This window comes from Ammodytes marinus, assembly GCF_949987685.1.
Source record: "Ammodytes marinus genome assembly, chromosome: 21".
Taxonomy (NCBI): domain Eukaryota; kingdom Metazoa; phylum Chordata; class Actinopteri; order Uranoscopiformes; family Ammodytidae; genus Ammodytes; species Ammodytes marinus.
This window is the reverse complement of record NC_137225.1, coordinates 11,476,780-11,492,955: the sequence shown is the minus strand read 5'-3', so window position 1 is coordinate 11,492,955 and position 16,176 is coordinate 11,476,780. Positions and strand designations below refer to the sequence as shown.

At 43.1% G+C, this 16,176-nt stretch overlaps 1 protein-coding gene across 1 annotated transcript in view; it reads right to left on the bottom strand.

The window, feature by feature from the left end:
• The window catches only part of ofcc1 (orofacial cleft 1 candidate 1), a gene marked incomplete at both ends in the record, with an annotated part of 134,899 nt that overhangs the window by 65,163 nt on the left and 53,560 nt on the right, over positions 1-16,176 (bottom strand). The window contains 3 exons of the mRNA XM_080050600.1: positions 6,504-6,646; positions 8,649-8,728; positions 15,045-15,363. Of these exons, the coding sequence (XP_079906726.1) occupies positions 6,504-6,646; positions 8,649-8,728; positions 15,045-15,363 (542 nt within the window). The remainder of the gene's footprint in view (positions 1-6,503; positions 6,647-8,648; positions 8,729-15,044; positions 15,364-16,176) is intronic.

The following is a 16,176-nucleotide window of genomic DNA, read 5'->3' as shown; positions in this document are numbered from 1 at the left end:
GATGGAGAGAGAGAGAGAGAGAGAGAGAGAGAGAGAGAGAGAGAGATAGATGGAGATGAGAGAGAGAGAAAGGATGGAGTGAAAAAATAGAGGCAGAGAGAGGACATAATTATAAGTCAATGAGACTAACTATGTGCAATATGTGTGTGTGTATGTGTACGTAGAGAGCAATTAAGTCTGTGATGGACAGAAAAAAAGAGAGCAAGAACAGAAAGATTTTCTAAGCCAAGCCATTACCTGAAATGCCACCCAGTGTTATAGAGCAGCAGAGGCTTCTAAGACTGTTTGTCACTTTCTCTCTTTCTAGATTCACACCATACTCTTACCGGCAAATTGCTGCTGTTAACACTTTTCTGTATTGCTGTGAAATATCCAGCTGTTACCCACTATATTCCGCATACACCAGTGCATTACAGATTCCCTCACAGGATCAAAACGTTAAATAAAAAGCATCAACTATGAGACCAACACCTCAAAGGGGCTACACGTGTTGTGTCAAAGCCGTGTGTTTTTTATAAATCTCGGATACATCACATTATATTTGTCTCTTCAAACAAATAAAGTGAAAGACCAATTCAAACTGACAACTGCAGTGTCACTTATCAATAGCGCTGGTTCTAAACTGGCGGAGGCTAACATAGATGCTGATGACATCATAGGTCATGTGTTCACAAAATGTAAACACTTTGGATCAAACATCTGATAACATCGACATCTTCCCAACTTGTCAGTTGTATTATTAGAGCTGCCTGTCTCTGATGTTTTCCCAAGAGTTCATATTTATTTGCACGAGACCCGGTGCATTAGTGTATGTTTGTGCTACGGTGCATTAGCTAGCATGTATCTGCGTGTACAAAAAGAAAATCCACTTTTAAATTCTCCGGGAGATGTTTGTTGACTTTTGCCATCTTTTATTGATGTTCATGTCAGACCGGGGAACAAGTGATTAGAGAAGATAAAAAAGGAAGAGCGTGAGGGAAGTGTCACCTCTGGCCTAGCTCTCTCTCTCTCTCTCTCTCTCTCTCTCTCTCTCACTCACACACACACACACACACACTCACTCATATGTTCCCACATATAGTTCCTGTCATTCTTTCCCTTTTTGACCCCTCCTTCCCCTTCGCTTACGTGTGTGTGGGAAACACATTCATCTGACCCAGACCACCAATGGGACTGCACTCAGCTCTGACTGACACCCACATCACTGCAGATTAACCAATCATATTGCAACATTAACCTGTCAGGGAGCTGACAGCTCTGATTTCCATAAAGGAAGCGGCACGTTGATTTTGTATGTGTACGCGTGTGTATGTGTGTGTGTGTGTGTGTGTGTGTGTGTGTGTGTGTACGTGTGTGTCTGTGGGATCCAAAGTGACCCAGGGCACGTCTGGCCACAGAAAACCCTAACATGTGCACTCGGGCTGCGGTAGCCAGGGGCCTCTCGTTCACACATGCATGCACGCACACGCGCATGCACGCACACGCGCATGCACACATGCACACACACGCAGACACATTCCTGCCCCCCTCGGCACAGGAAAGAGCCCTGGAAAGCACTGGAGACCCAGGGGTGAACAGCACTGCCATCTCCACCCACCTCTCCTACCAGCATTACATCAGAATTGATTGACCCTTGCACTGAGTTGTGATTCGGAGCTGCAGTATGCAGGGGATTGACAGCCTGGAACTAGATGTTATTTCAGGTGTTTTTTTTCTTTCTCTCTCTCTCTCTCCTTCTCTGTCTGTTACTGCAGGCCGATCTCTCTTTCTCTGCGTGATAGTTAATAGTTCCACTTTCGCAAAGGAATGAAACTGTGGGGTGCATGTTCTATGAATGTTTTAATGCGTATGAACCTGTGTAATTAATACCACAGATGAACAGAGATGAGCAGCCCCTCAACGATATAACGGTACATTTTTCTGCAAATGGTACACAAATGGTTGTGCCTGTATATAGACTCCAACAGATGGAGGGCACAGAAAGATAGGGAGACAGAGACACACAGTGAGAGTGTGCTCTGATAGGCTCGGTTGGGGGAAACGGGCGGAGAGGATTGTTGGTCCCCAACGAGGCGAGCTAACTGGGGGAAATTAGGTCAGTGTGTTCCCTCTGACTACACAATAAGAACAGGCTGTGCAAGTGTGTGTGTGTGTGTGTGTGTGTGTGTGTGTGTGTGTGTGTGTGTGTGTGTGTGTGCGCGTGCGTGCGTGTGTGCGTGCGTGCGTGTGTGTGTGCGTGCGCGTGCGTGCGTGCGTGTGTGTGTGTGTGTGTGTGTTTTGCCGGTGCTACTACAACTTGAGTGCCACACTGCAGCACTATAGTTACATATTGTGCAGGTCTATATATATATATATATATGTGTGTGTGTGTGTGTGTGTGTGTGTGTGTGTGTGTGTGTGTGTGTGTGTGTGTGCGTGTTTGTATGTGTGTGTGAGGTTTGTGTACAGTGCCTGCCACACGTTGGCATGTGACTGAACATCCTGGTTTCAGTCTGCTTTTAATACAGATGATAATTATTTATCATTTTTTTCTCAAGTGTTTGACAACTCTAGCTCAAGACCTAAATGCTTAAATTGCATTCATTTTGAGTCATCACACATCTGAAAGGGACAACTAGGATGTAACTAATCATAACATCACAAGCAGTAACAAAATAGTTCTGAATTTGATTTTTTTTTTAAAGTTAAGTGACATTTATCCCCACATGACCATATACAGTATAGTGGAATACAATCTTTGGGGACGGATGGAGTCAGGTTTGTAGTCATTTGGCCTCCGGAGGAGGTGGATGCTCCTTGTTCTATCTCCCACCCAGCTTCTCTCTCTCTCTCTCTCTCTCTCTCTCTCTCTCTCTCCCTCCCTCTCTCTCTCTCTCCCTCTCTCTCTTCATGTCTACTGATCAGGACAAGTCACACATACTATAATTGATATGAGATTTAGGGGGTATATTTCAGTGTAATTAGAATCTTGATAATTGGACTAATTAGATCTAATTGCGATGTGAGAATGACTTTGATTAAAACAGGTTTCTCTCCTCAAAGTAGAAAAAAAAATAGGTGGGTGACATTGGTGAGACCCAACGCTAAAGCTAATTGACAATAATCATGGATGCATGACAATCAAAATGTGTGTGAGTACCAATGGATAAGTTTTCCTAAACACAATGTATAATTCTTAGGGACGAGATACAATGTGTGCTAACTAACCTTAGTGCAAAGAACTGCTATATTGCCCTTACAGGTGTAAAATGAGTTCACTCTGAGTATGTTTATGTTTTTCAGAAGTTGTCGCCGACCATCAGAAAGTTTAAATACGGCCCTATCAAATTACAACAGCCCTATTGAATCAGGTGCTTTGATTTAGCTCAGCACTATTCTGTGAGAAAAAGGGTGGCTAAGAGTACACTTGTATACATCAAATAAGCTGGAAGGTCGGCAGGAGTCTTTCATGCGTGTTCAAACAGATAGCAGCAGCATAGCAAGTCAAAAAAAGAAAAGAGTAAAGAAAAGAAAGAAAGAGAGAAAGAAGAATCATTCCTGGCTTGCTTTCATAGTCTTTTTCATTTGCCCAGAACTGACTTGCAAGTGTCAATACTTGCAGGAAAAAAAGGTGCACTGTGTGTTGACTTTGAAATAGTAATTTATGGTTTACGGTTATTATGTTTCCATACCCCGTGTAGGCTTTTTACTTTTTCTTTTTTAATTGGCCAGATGTGATTTTGAGGTTGGCAACAAGGAACCTTGAATAATTTACACAAAGTAACATCAGCAAGTTACGAACTTCAAAAAATGAAGAGATAAGCTGATCCTGTTTAAACAAAACACTTTATATAAATATATCAAATAAAATTTATTAAATCATTTGTAATGGAGATGCGTCCCAGACGATGTATTTTACGTAGGCCTTGTTCTTCTAGTCTGCACACATAAGGCAGGAATCTTCAGTACACAAAGTTAATTGATACATAAAGTACATTTTTGTACGTGCTTTGGTATAAAGGGTTGCCATTACCAGCTTTAAGGATATTATTAGATTTTTACTCTTGATAAGTTCGACTTTGAGTAACACTGGCAGCCATAGCCTGCAATGCACATACAGTATGTGAGATTTACTCTTGTTGCTTGTGTAGGTCTACTGTGCATACTGTGGAGCTCGCTGATATAATTGCCTGCTTTATACCAATACATCCCTTTACCTCTATTTTAACCAGGTGGATAAAGTGTCCCTGGCTGTTACATGCTGAACATGAATGTGCTCTGTGTAAAAGAGTGTGTGCGATTCTCAGGCTTTCCCTAACCGGAATCTCACCATTTCTAACTGTTTAACTTAATAATGCATGATGCATCTGATTTGCACAAATGTGTCGGGACACCCCTTTAAAAATCTCAATGAGCTCAGTCTCTCGTGGCTCAATAGATGGCAGTAATATCCCTCAATCACTGCAGTGTGAATCCTCAATCCCACATTTAAATACATGTACACACAGACACCGGAGCACCCTCATATACTGTACAAAGGCAGACACAGTCGGGAAAAGGGTGTGCACACAAACTCACACACAAAAAAACACACTCCCACGCAGCACGAGCACAAATAGATATAAACACACGTGTAAAAAATATATATATATACAAACAGAGCTCTGGAAATGCCAGAGAAGATGGAGATGACATCATTATGGCAAATAACATAGGAAATCAAGTACACAATCCCTTTGGTCTGTGTCTCTGTCAGTCCTCAGGTGATGTAGAGAGTGTATGTCAAACAGCACAGTGGGAGAGATGGGTGAGGGTATGACTTTTTAGACTGCAGCGTCTGCACTGGGAAAGCCAAAAAACTGGCACTGTGTCTTTCTACTGCTCTATTTGGGCGAGGGCAAGAGAAAAAAAGAAAAAAGCAGCCTTTAGCTCAGAGAGATACTGTAATGTGTGTGCTTGTAAAGATGAAATCAATAGCAGCGGCACCTTCACAGGGCATAAGGGAACCACCAGGGCTCCGACACACACACACACACACACACACACACACACACACACACACACACACACAATACCCTATAACTGACAGAAATGTCTCATCTAATGCAACGTGGCGACTGGCTCAGAGGTAAAATGTTTAATCAAATAAATACAAGCAACACTATGAATAATCGTGAAAACCATTTAATTGTGTCCCTTTGTGTGCATCCTTTGCCTGGCTCTCTGTGTAGGTTTTTATTTTATTTTTTGAATTCACTCTCCCCTTAAGATAGTTCCCTGTGTTGTCATTTGTTGGCAGGATACGCTGGTAATCATTTGAATTCCCCCAGTATACGCTCAGAAGATGTCAGGGAGTAGTCTCTGATCTTGTTTAATATGTGACCAGCAGCTATAAATTACCAACTCCCAGAAATGAGGAAACATGGGTACTTTTAAATCTCCAGGGAGAGCGCTCCCTTTTTCTCCCAGTCTCACACACACACACACACACACACACATAGCCTCCCTCTCTCGGTCTCTCTCTCTCTCCCCCCAAGTGTAGTGTAGTGTGTGGCAATCCCCTCCCCTTAATTTAGTTGACGTTCAAATAAAAAACAAATACCTGTGACTTTTTTTTGTTGAAATAAGCAATTTTGCTCTCAGCCTATTTGGATGCACCATGGGCATACGGTGGTGCACCTTGTTGCTTTTATAACTCGTTTGGCCAAGGTGTGTGTTTTTATTCCATTGCTTCCTGCTTTGTTTATGTTTCACACATCCCCATTTTCTCATTAAAATCAATGCTGTGAGCCAGGGTAAAGAGGAAAACACATCCCCCCCAAAAAAAACTCCTTTGTTGCATGTTGTTGGTGCAGAACAGTGGGAAACAAATACATAAAAACCACATAGTGACATAATGGGTGGAGGTTGAGCAATGTTTGGTTTGGCCACATTATGCGGTGTTGTTACAGACCAAATTAGTTTGAATAGGACTGATTATTTTGTCTTAGATAACAGTGTTACATTTCAACTTATAATTCACTTTTCTTTTCTTTTTTTTTTGCATTATTTTAGACATAATGATCTGAAATGCACACAAGATGAGATCTGATCAAGACACTAAAGGGGGACTCTGATGTTAGTGTTTAATATACAAGTTAAACTATTTTAGAAGAACAGTAGATGCCCATGCTTTCCAAAAAAGTTCTCACAGTTTGACTCACAACGGCTTGTACTATTACTGTTAAAAACATTACAATTGAGCAATATACAAGATTACTACTACAGCATACGCAAACTGCATTCAGTTGGAATTTCCTTTGAAAGACATTCGACTACATTTGATATATATGTTTACAGTAGGTGTTCTAGGCACATCTTGTTGTCAGCATCTTGTCTGGTTGATGCTGTGTGCACATCACTGTCTTTCAGGGAACAAAAAGCAGTTGTTCTCCCCCCCCGCCCTCTCCCCCCACACACACACATTTGAATTATTTTAGTTTTGTTGCTAGGACTAGGGCGGGATAATGAGTGGTGAGACTTACTGTAGGGAGAATGTATACTCCTCCATCTCCTCCGTGGAGAGGTTGTGCGTTGAAGACTGCGTCTTGTGTTTGCCTGGCTGCTGAGGCGGTGCGCTGCCGCTCACGCTGAGGCCGCAGCTATTTGTCTTGTTGATTGGCTTCTTCTGTGAGGAGCAGGAGTCGGAGGAGAACACATGCGGATGTCATTTGTAATCAAAGCAGGAAGAAGCGGGCCTCTGAATTTATCTTGGGGGATGCACACGGTGTGACAGTGACAGTGTGCCGGAGCCTCTCCTATATATCTCCGGCGCGTCTCAATTTGACACGAGAGACAAGGATGACGGCTGAAATCGCACACGGCACGCCATCATTCAAGATGAGTTCATCTTGGGAAACACGCGTACACCCTGACGCTGCCGTTAAATATGTGATATTTGAGCAGCTGCCACTGTTTTTTTCCACACAAGTCGTTTACCGTCATCGTCATAAACACAGTCGAATGGAGTTAGGAAGTGTGGGGGTGGGGGGTTGAATATTTCACCAAGGTACTTTGGAGCAGATATTGTTTGTTAAGCCGCCAACATGTTAACGGCTTGCTTTCCCTGGCCCTGTCAGCCCCTGTGCCTGCGTTGCCCTTGGGTGGGCTTAGTGCCTTTCTGCTTGAAGTTGTGAAATTCTCACTGATGTATGTTAATGAGATCCACAGTTGGAATAAGCAACCTCCGTTTTTTCTACCACCCCTGTCTCAGTATACCTCTCTCCATTTCATTTGTTCACATCATCATGCCCTCTCCTCTCCTCTCTCTCTCTCTCCCTCCCTTTCTCTCTCTCTCTCTGAGATAAACTAGGCCCAGGAAGTAGTAAATGGGCAGGGCCCCATAAAAGCTCCATCCGTTTTCATAGGGCAATCTTTGCCAAAGCAAGCTTGGATTCCAGAGTGATGATCACAATAAAAAGGTGGAAAGGAGCGGGAAAGAAAAGCAAGAGAGGAAAAAATGCGGAGAGATATATAAACCGCAATGTTCTCTGGTGTCTCCCCACAATAAATTTAAAGCAATACCTTAAGAGTGGATTCTGTATATAGCTGGATTCCTGCCCTGTGGGCAAAGTGGTCGCCTAGAGAAAATTCATTTTAATTAGGCCTGCACTGCAGGTTGAAGGGTTGAAATCTGATCCCTAGCGCTCCCAGGCTGGGGCAGGTTGGAGATCACTCCACTTAATCATTAGACAACTGGGTTCCACATCACGACATTTGACAGAGTAAGAGAGCTTTTAGAGATAGGGCTGAGAAGAAAAAAAACATGGTCTACAGAGGCTAGAGAAATAAAACCTCATATCAACAAACTCATTCATTTAACGGGTCATCACTGATTAATGGCGGTCTGAAGAGCCTCTTCAGAGCAGAAGGAGGTTAGCGAGAATAAAGACTTGGAGGTATAGAGGAGAGAGGCAGGAGGGGAGAATGTGTACAGTATTCTGTGATACTGTGTGTGTGTGTGTGTGTGTGTGTGTGTGTGTGTGTGTGTGTGTGTGTGTGTGTGTGTGTGTGTGTGTGTGTGTGTGTGTGTGTGTGTGTGTGTGTGTGTGTGTGTGTGTGTGTGTGTGTGTGTGTGTGTGTGTGTGTGTGTGTTTGTGTGTGACGGACGGACGGAGGGAGGGAGGCTTTTTCATAGACTTCTAACTACCTCAACAATAACATCCACAACAACAAAAGGCCGCAGCGGAGGCACACTGGCAGGGGCGGACTGAGAGGCAGCAATGCCAGATCAGCACACAGAGTCATTTTGCAATTACCACTTCAAAGTATGGCAGGTAACACACAGGCTTTGATTAATTTAGCTTAAGTCCTCTGTAGCACAGGAAGAGGCGTGTTTAGAGCGGCTCGGAGAGAGAGAGAGAGAGAGAGAGAAAGAGAGAGAGAGAGGGAAAAGGGAGGCCTGGCTGGCTTTGCTGATTTCACAGAATTTGACCTGCTTTGGCTTGTCAAGCAGATCAAAACTGGCTTTGAAGGCTGAAAAATACCTGTTAGTGTGAAATGTATTTTGACAAATCTCAGATAATAAGCCGGGGAGGTGTGTGTAGGGGTGCGGAGGGAAGGGAAGGGGAAAGCGGAGAGGGTGCTTGTTTCATGAGTGGGAAGACTTTTCACTTATATGACAGTGTTACCTTGTAGTGATTCCCACCCTCTGCTTTCTCACTCTTCTCTGCCGTGTTTCCGGAAATGGCTCCCGAGGAGGAATTCTTCCCTGCATCCCAAAGAGACGAGTAATGTGCAGTGAGCGTAAAAAAAAGAGAAATAAAGAAAGAAAAAAAAAGTTCATGTTTGTTTTGTTTTGCAAAGCACATCTGGCAATCATAATGAGGCTCAGGGGTGGCTGAGAAATATTGATACTGCAAAATCCAAATGATTATGAAGTTGTTAAAAGTATAATGGGAATAGGGAAGAAAAAAAAACACATTTTTATAAGGTTTTACATTCTTAATATTTCAATACAAAACAAGAAAAGTTAAAGGTTCACATTTAGTTTTTGGAAATTATTTTCAAATTGAGCTAAAATGCTGAAAAAAATCCCATTTACTGCGAGGTTCATTTGAAATCATATAGAATACTTTTTGAATTTCTGAACAAATTGCATGTGTGGCTTCCGTCTCACGTCTTGCTACATCTAGGCAGGTATATAGCGAGGATCTTTTGGTTTACCATCTGGAGACGGTTGATTTTAAGTAAGAGTGTTAACTTATGGAGCTCCCACTGCACAGTTATCTCTGTCTCCCACAATCTCATAGCTCAACCTTCCGTAGCTCCAACGCTCTAATGTAGACAATTAGAAATGATGAAAAATCGAAAAAGAAATGAAATTTTGTTGTAATACATTTTTTCCCATTCTTCTTTTCTTTAGGAAATTACTTTTGAAGTATTTTTTCATCCTAACCCTCTTTTTTTATTTCCCCTCTATCCATCTCACTATTTTTTTCTTCTTTTTTTTTGCTGTAATTTAAATGGTAAGCCGCCAGATGTGTGTCTCATGCTTGAAGAGTCGGAGATCTGCATTATTTAGCATATTAACATTCACAGAATTTAAAAAAGGGTTCCTGCATTGCCTGGAGGTTGTAATTAAGTAAACCTTAGCTTGATACATGTAAAAAATCTTACTATGTGAAACTTTTTTTTCCCCCTGTGGAACCAGTCACGTCTATATAATACATATGGAAACCTCTGCAATGATATCATTTTCTCTCTTGCTGCGGGATTAAATATATCAGTAATAATAACTTAAATATAGGGGACACATCAGACATCCTTCTGACAGCTTAAATGTACTCACACGGCAGTAAGAGTCTGCTCACTGCTATTTTCAAGGGAGTCAGAAAATTTCATCCAAACACAGATGTCGTTTTTTAATTACCACGACTTTGCTACTAAACATTTGGGGCGCCTACAGTTACAAGGTCATAATAAGGCTATATTTGTTCTATTCCGGGATAGTAAAATTATTTATTATTTTTCTACATTTACGTGACGTTACGTGTCTGAGATTCCAATGATCTCACATCTTTCAGGTAATCTTTCGCACACACTGTAAACATAAATCATTCTGCCTAGACTGCATATTTTTACACAATTTGAAAATGCATTTAAAAAAACAATATATCAATGCCATTAAAACATGTCTAAAATGGAAAAGCACTTAGAAAGAGAGGGGAGATTGATCATATCAAGAGGCACAAAGTCAGAGATCCTTTTGTGTCAATTCGAAAATGTGAGAATGTTTTTTTTGTTCTGTATTCAACCAGAAAGGAAATACAGTACACTGCATTCTGAGTTTCTAACTTAATATGATATAATTTTTTTTTCATTTGAGTCGTAGTGCAATGTTTTAATAGTATATTTCAAGTTAGTTATTGAAACGCACTGGAGCAAATATTTAATTTCAGCAAAGTGTTTGTTGTGCTGTGCAGAAAGTTTAAGACTATGCAAATGAGCCCATGGCCAGCTGCTCTTACAGACACGCACACACATGCACACACGCACGCACACACACACACACACACACACACACACACACACACACACTCACACACACACACACACACACACACACACACACACACACACACACACCCTCACCTCAACCTCCATTAGCAACAACAACAATAGCAACTGTGGACTCACAGACTTGGACTATTGTGGATAAGGAAGGGTTTTTTTAGACTGTGCACACACACACACACACACACACACACATACACACATACACATGCACTCATTACGCCAGGCCCCACTTGATAATGCTTCGACACTGTAATACCAGAATCAGTGGGAGGCTGCATTGACAGCGTCAACATCATCGACAGCTTGGACAGCTAAGGGCTACGTCTGTGAACTCAGAGCGCTGGAGCTGCCACAACTCCAGCCTCTCCGGGCACTCAAGGCCAACAACAAACTCCTTGTTATCCCCATGTGCTCTGGACATACACACACACACACACACACACACACACACACACACACACACACACACACACACACACACACACACACACACACACACACACACACACACACACACACTTATTCAGTGTGCTGCACCCACATACACAAGAAGGCATACGTACAAACAAACATTAACATGGAAGACACTTGCATATATGCACAATTGTTTTCCAGGGTAGAAATACAAATGAGTTTGCACCTCACAACCGGCTATAACTCAGCGCACCTACATATTTATTTCTCTGTCTGCTTACACACAAAAACAGGCCAAGGAAAGAAAAAAACAAAAAGCCTGAGGGGCCGTAATGCTGCCGAGACCCCATCACTGTGTTGCCTGCGAGATGCAACCAGGCCGAGAGGTTGATCCTGGCTCACCTAGGCCTCCTAATTGCCTGATGACTGGTCCAAAGTTGCCGAGGGATCGAAAAGGTCAGTGACTAACGGATTGCCCCCCAGTCCGTGTCGGGATTTGTGTCAAGGTTACTATAGAAACTGCGAGGGATTCGGGTGTCGTTTTACGCACAAGTTTATTTTCTCGCCATCCAGTGCATTTTAATGACAATAGCAGACACTCGTTGCATACTAACATGTATTCTTTTCACTCTCGCTTGCGAAGGTCACATCTGTTGTTACCGTGTTCACTGAACCACACATGACATAGGGCTGCATTTGTCTTATCACCCAAAAAACTGGTCATTTTTTTGTGAGTAAAAAAAAAAAAGGGCAAGACACTGTCACCTTTGGATGCATTTGTCCCATACGGCGTGCATTTGGCCCCATGTGCACTCCTCTAGGCTTGTTTACCACTCCCACTGTGCAGGGTTTTACATTTGTATCTTCTCTGCAAACAGGCTTCAAAGGTTGAATCCCCCCCCCCCCCCTTTGAAATCCGGACATTGTTGGAATAATCGGCGTGATGTCGAGTGCGACTGATTGAGAGAGGGGTATGATGTAACATTGTGGTTTTTGAAACTCTAATGACTGGGACCGGGGCGCTGGAGGGGGAGAGCGCATCCTGAAAGTGTGGGGCAGTGCTCCAAAGAAAAGACATTAGATGTGGAATCCTCGAAAATCACCATGTGTGCTCAAGGGGACGGCTGTTACCATGCATTTGTGAAGAAGACGAAAAAAAATGTAAAAAGTGGCAGAGAAATGAAGCAGCGAACAGTCATGGCACAACCGTGGTGTGTGCTGATAGTGATCCACTGAAGGCCATAGTGAACACAACACGCTAATCTAATTAGTCATTCATCCGGGTTCAAACAAACCCCCATATAACTGGATCATTCAGTTAACGGAAAAGGTCACTTAACCCACTGTCCCTCCAGCTAATGTCCATGTTAAGAAGCCAAATACACTCCCTAATGCTTGGACTAAGGTACATTTAAAATGATTATCATCCAATGGCAAGTGAATCTGAAAGACAAACTGCCATGCCACACGCACAATAGCACACTTTCAGTAATCTTCAGATTTTTTTTCCCCCATCAAAACTAGTCTGAATTGTTATCAGGGATTGTGATGTCAGTTTCCTTTTATCTGTAATAGACACCTCACCGCACGCACTGTGCTTTTTTCTACAGGGATTAATTAACTTAAGGCCTCCGGAATACAAACTTAACAGTCGCACTTGTCAAGCTCTGCTGTGTGCAGTGCACGTTATGGCAGTGACAAGAGGTCTCCACATACTTGTTCTCGATTCTCAGACAGAAATTGGGTAATGAGGAAAAACTCCTGCGAACTCAACACAGCAGCAGCACACATCAGAAACAGAGAGGCATGAAATAGGGTAAGGAAATGTCAGGGGGGGTGGGGGGGGGGGGCAGACTTGACAGAGCTGGGGGCTGAGGAACAGGGGGGATAATTTGTTCTTCTTCCCCTTTGCTGAATTGGATTTCCATTTTTTTTTTTGGCTGGGTTAAAGTTGTCCGTCCAATCACTGGCCTACAACCTTGACGTAATCTTCCCATCTGAGTATAGCCATAATGCGCTCCAGAGCTAAGGCGAAGTGAACAGGTCTGTATGCAAATGAGGCGTGAAACGTCAGCTCAGTTTAGGGAGAAACGGCTCGGGATGAGGTGTATGCGCCGGACACCTTTTGATCCGTTGTTTCACTTAAGGATCGGGTTCACTTCACCAAGCAACCTCCTCACCTGGTTTGCGAGAGAGTGTGTGTGCCTGTGTGTGTGCCTGTGTGTGTGCCTGTGTGTGTGTGTGTGTGTGTGTGTGTGTGTGTGTGTGTGTGTGTGTGTGTGTGTGTGTGTGTGTGTGTGTGTGTGTGTGTGTGAGCCCCAGTATGCAGCCGTGTGTGTGTGTATTAAAGAGACCTGGTACCTTTTGCCTTGTGTGGCAGAACATAAATCTCCCATAGTAAGTCCCTCCCTCCCTCTCTCTCTCTCTCTCTCTCTCTCTCTCTCTCTCTCTCTCTCTCTCTCTCTCTCTCTCTCTCTCTCCCTCTCTCTCTTTCTCAAGTCAGTTCGTTGGGGACACTTCCCTTGTGGGCGTTAGGATCTCTGTGGGGGGTCACAGGTCAGTCGGCGGAGGAAGCGACAAGCTGTGAAATGTAAAAGACCAATTTCTTCCACATGTTTCAGTGCTGGGAGAACACTGCCAAGCTGTCAGCCGGCATCACGTTTTTAAAATGGGCCAGGGTGCTACCCAGCAGACCTGTCACAACTCATTTGTAATTAAAAAGCCCGTGTGATGTTTAAAGCAGAGCACCCTCGGAAAGTTTTGAGGACTGTTAAATAAAGATGAGCTGTGCGTGCAAAAAAGAAAAAAAAAAGAACAGAACAGAAAAGAAAAGAAAAGAAAAGAAAGAGGGGATGTATTAATAACAAAGAAGCTGGCCACTCGCCTTTGTACTTAGATCAATACCAAATGAGCCCTGCCCAGGCCAGGAAGTTGGATGACTTGAGACTAAAGGTGGGAAACAAGAATAATGTGTTTTTTTTAAATAGTGGAAGTGGATCCTTATTAGTATTAACAGAAGTCATTAGCCACTTCTGGATGTGGTTACAATTGTGGTATGACCTCGCCTGGACCACCAGATAAACAAGGCGACCACATCAGAATAATTCACGAGTGCGTTTTGCTGGACAGGCCTATGTCTACTAGGGATCATTTTGGAGCTTATCCCGGTATTCATTGGAAGAAACACAAAGGAGAGCAACAGTCCATCGCAGTGCTACAACATGGAAACATACAGTAATCATATTTACACCTGGGAACGGAAGTCTAAAATCAACCTGACCTGCATACAGGAAACTGCAGCACCCGGAGGAAAATCCCACAAAGACATGCAAGCTCCACATGTATCGCTGACAATCAGCACTCGCACGCCACAATGCAGTCACTAAAATAGTCGCTTTAAAAAATAAATCTAGAATCATTTCATTCTGGGCCCTATTGGGGAATATCTCTGGCGAAAACAATATAGGAAATAAAGGAAACTTGAGCCCGCTTGAGCAACTTCAAGACGATCATCAGACAAATGGCAACAGAACCAAACTGTTGTATGCAAACGCATTTACCGTGCAGGAAGGGTGCAGCTTATATTTGGCAAATTAACTTTTAGTACAGCAATAACAGAAAAGAAAATCTAACTTTAATGATTGAATTTCAAATATAGCCCTTTTATTAGTTTATTTACCTTTCCATCTAATAGTACCGGAGATGGTTTTTTGACTCATTTAAGTGGTTAGGGTTTTTATCAAACAGCTTTATCTGAATGTGTTACAAGTGTATCAACTCCATCTGTCAGCATACAGTGCTTGATGCCAAACATGTTCCCTGAACCAACAATACATACAGTTGTATCTTTTGGGATTTTGCATAAAGTCTAACTGAGAAAACATCCTTTTTGTTTGCTATTACTTCCGTCAATCTTGGCCCACTGTCTCTGCTCTCCACCCAAGCCTTCCCTCCAGCACATTTCACCTCAGTGGAAGAAGTAAAGTGGGGTGCCTGCCAGTCTCCTCATATCCCAGTGCATGTGACATTAGGGTGACATTTTCTCCCTACTGTGACATAGTCGGTAAGGGGGGGTTTAACATTGGACCCCATACCTGGCAGAGATGAAGAAGAGCACGCGGAATCAGCTGACAGGTGGAGAGGAGACCCCCGTTGAGAGTGCACCACAGCGGGCTCTCCTGCTCTGCTGCTGGGGCCCGCATGAGGCTGTTTCTGTTGGGGGTAGGACTGGGTCTGGGGATGACTGAGATGAGGGCCTGAGAGTTGGGCTTGTGACAGGGGTTGGGCCCCGTGTGGTGGGTGGTCCCGATCAACGTCATGCTGGGCCATGACAGGAGGGTTGTTGGGAGGGGGTATGGATAGGGTGATGCAGCGCTCCGGCACCCCAGATGTTCCAGAAGGGAGCCTCTTCACCTGAAACACACCACAACAAAAGACAGGGGTTGGTCTCTGTGTGTGTGTGTGTGTGTGTGTGTGTGTGTGTGTGTGTGTGTGTGTGTGTGTGTGTGTGTGTGTGTGTGTGTGTGTGTGTGTGATCTAGATATGGGACCAGCAAACATTAATCAAACCTCTTCATGTCAATGCCATCAGCAGTTATGTTCATATAATTCCCTTCCATCAACATTGTTTGTGGGAAAACAACATGACTACTCTACAGGTGTTTCTGATCAAACCGCAGACATAGCCAACTATTTGTGATTCTCACAGAGTGGCATTAATAATTGAATTAAGACCATGAATGTGATTAGCGTGACCATTGTACATCCTATTGTGCTGTAACACTGCAAAGATGTAGAAAAATGTCTGTTTACGTCCCTCAGAAATCAAAGCAACTGTAGTGATGATAATGCAGTAATACAAACAACATGTTACAGTCGAAAGGGGCAAATAAAGAGACAAGCCCATGACAGAACGCTTTGTTCTGGCTTTTAATTCAATTAAGATGTTTACTAATCTAATCAATGCATTAGATCAAATGCATCCGGATTTCGCTGGGTAAAGATGTGGTTTTTGTTTAATCTCTGGGGCCAGTTTCCAAATTGCAAAAGCTTTTTATCATAGTAAATCAAAAAATCTACCCACATCTACCATCCTGCCTCTTGAATAACACACACACACACACACACACACACACACACACACACACACACACACACACACACACACACACACTATTTTTGAACATTTTGAAATAATCTGAACCACATGGTACAGTATACCTGCACA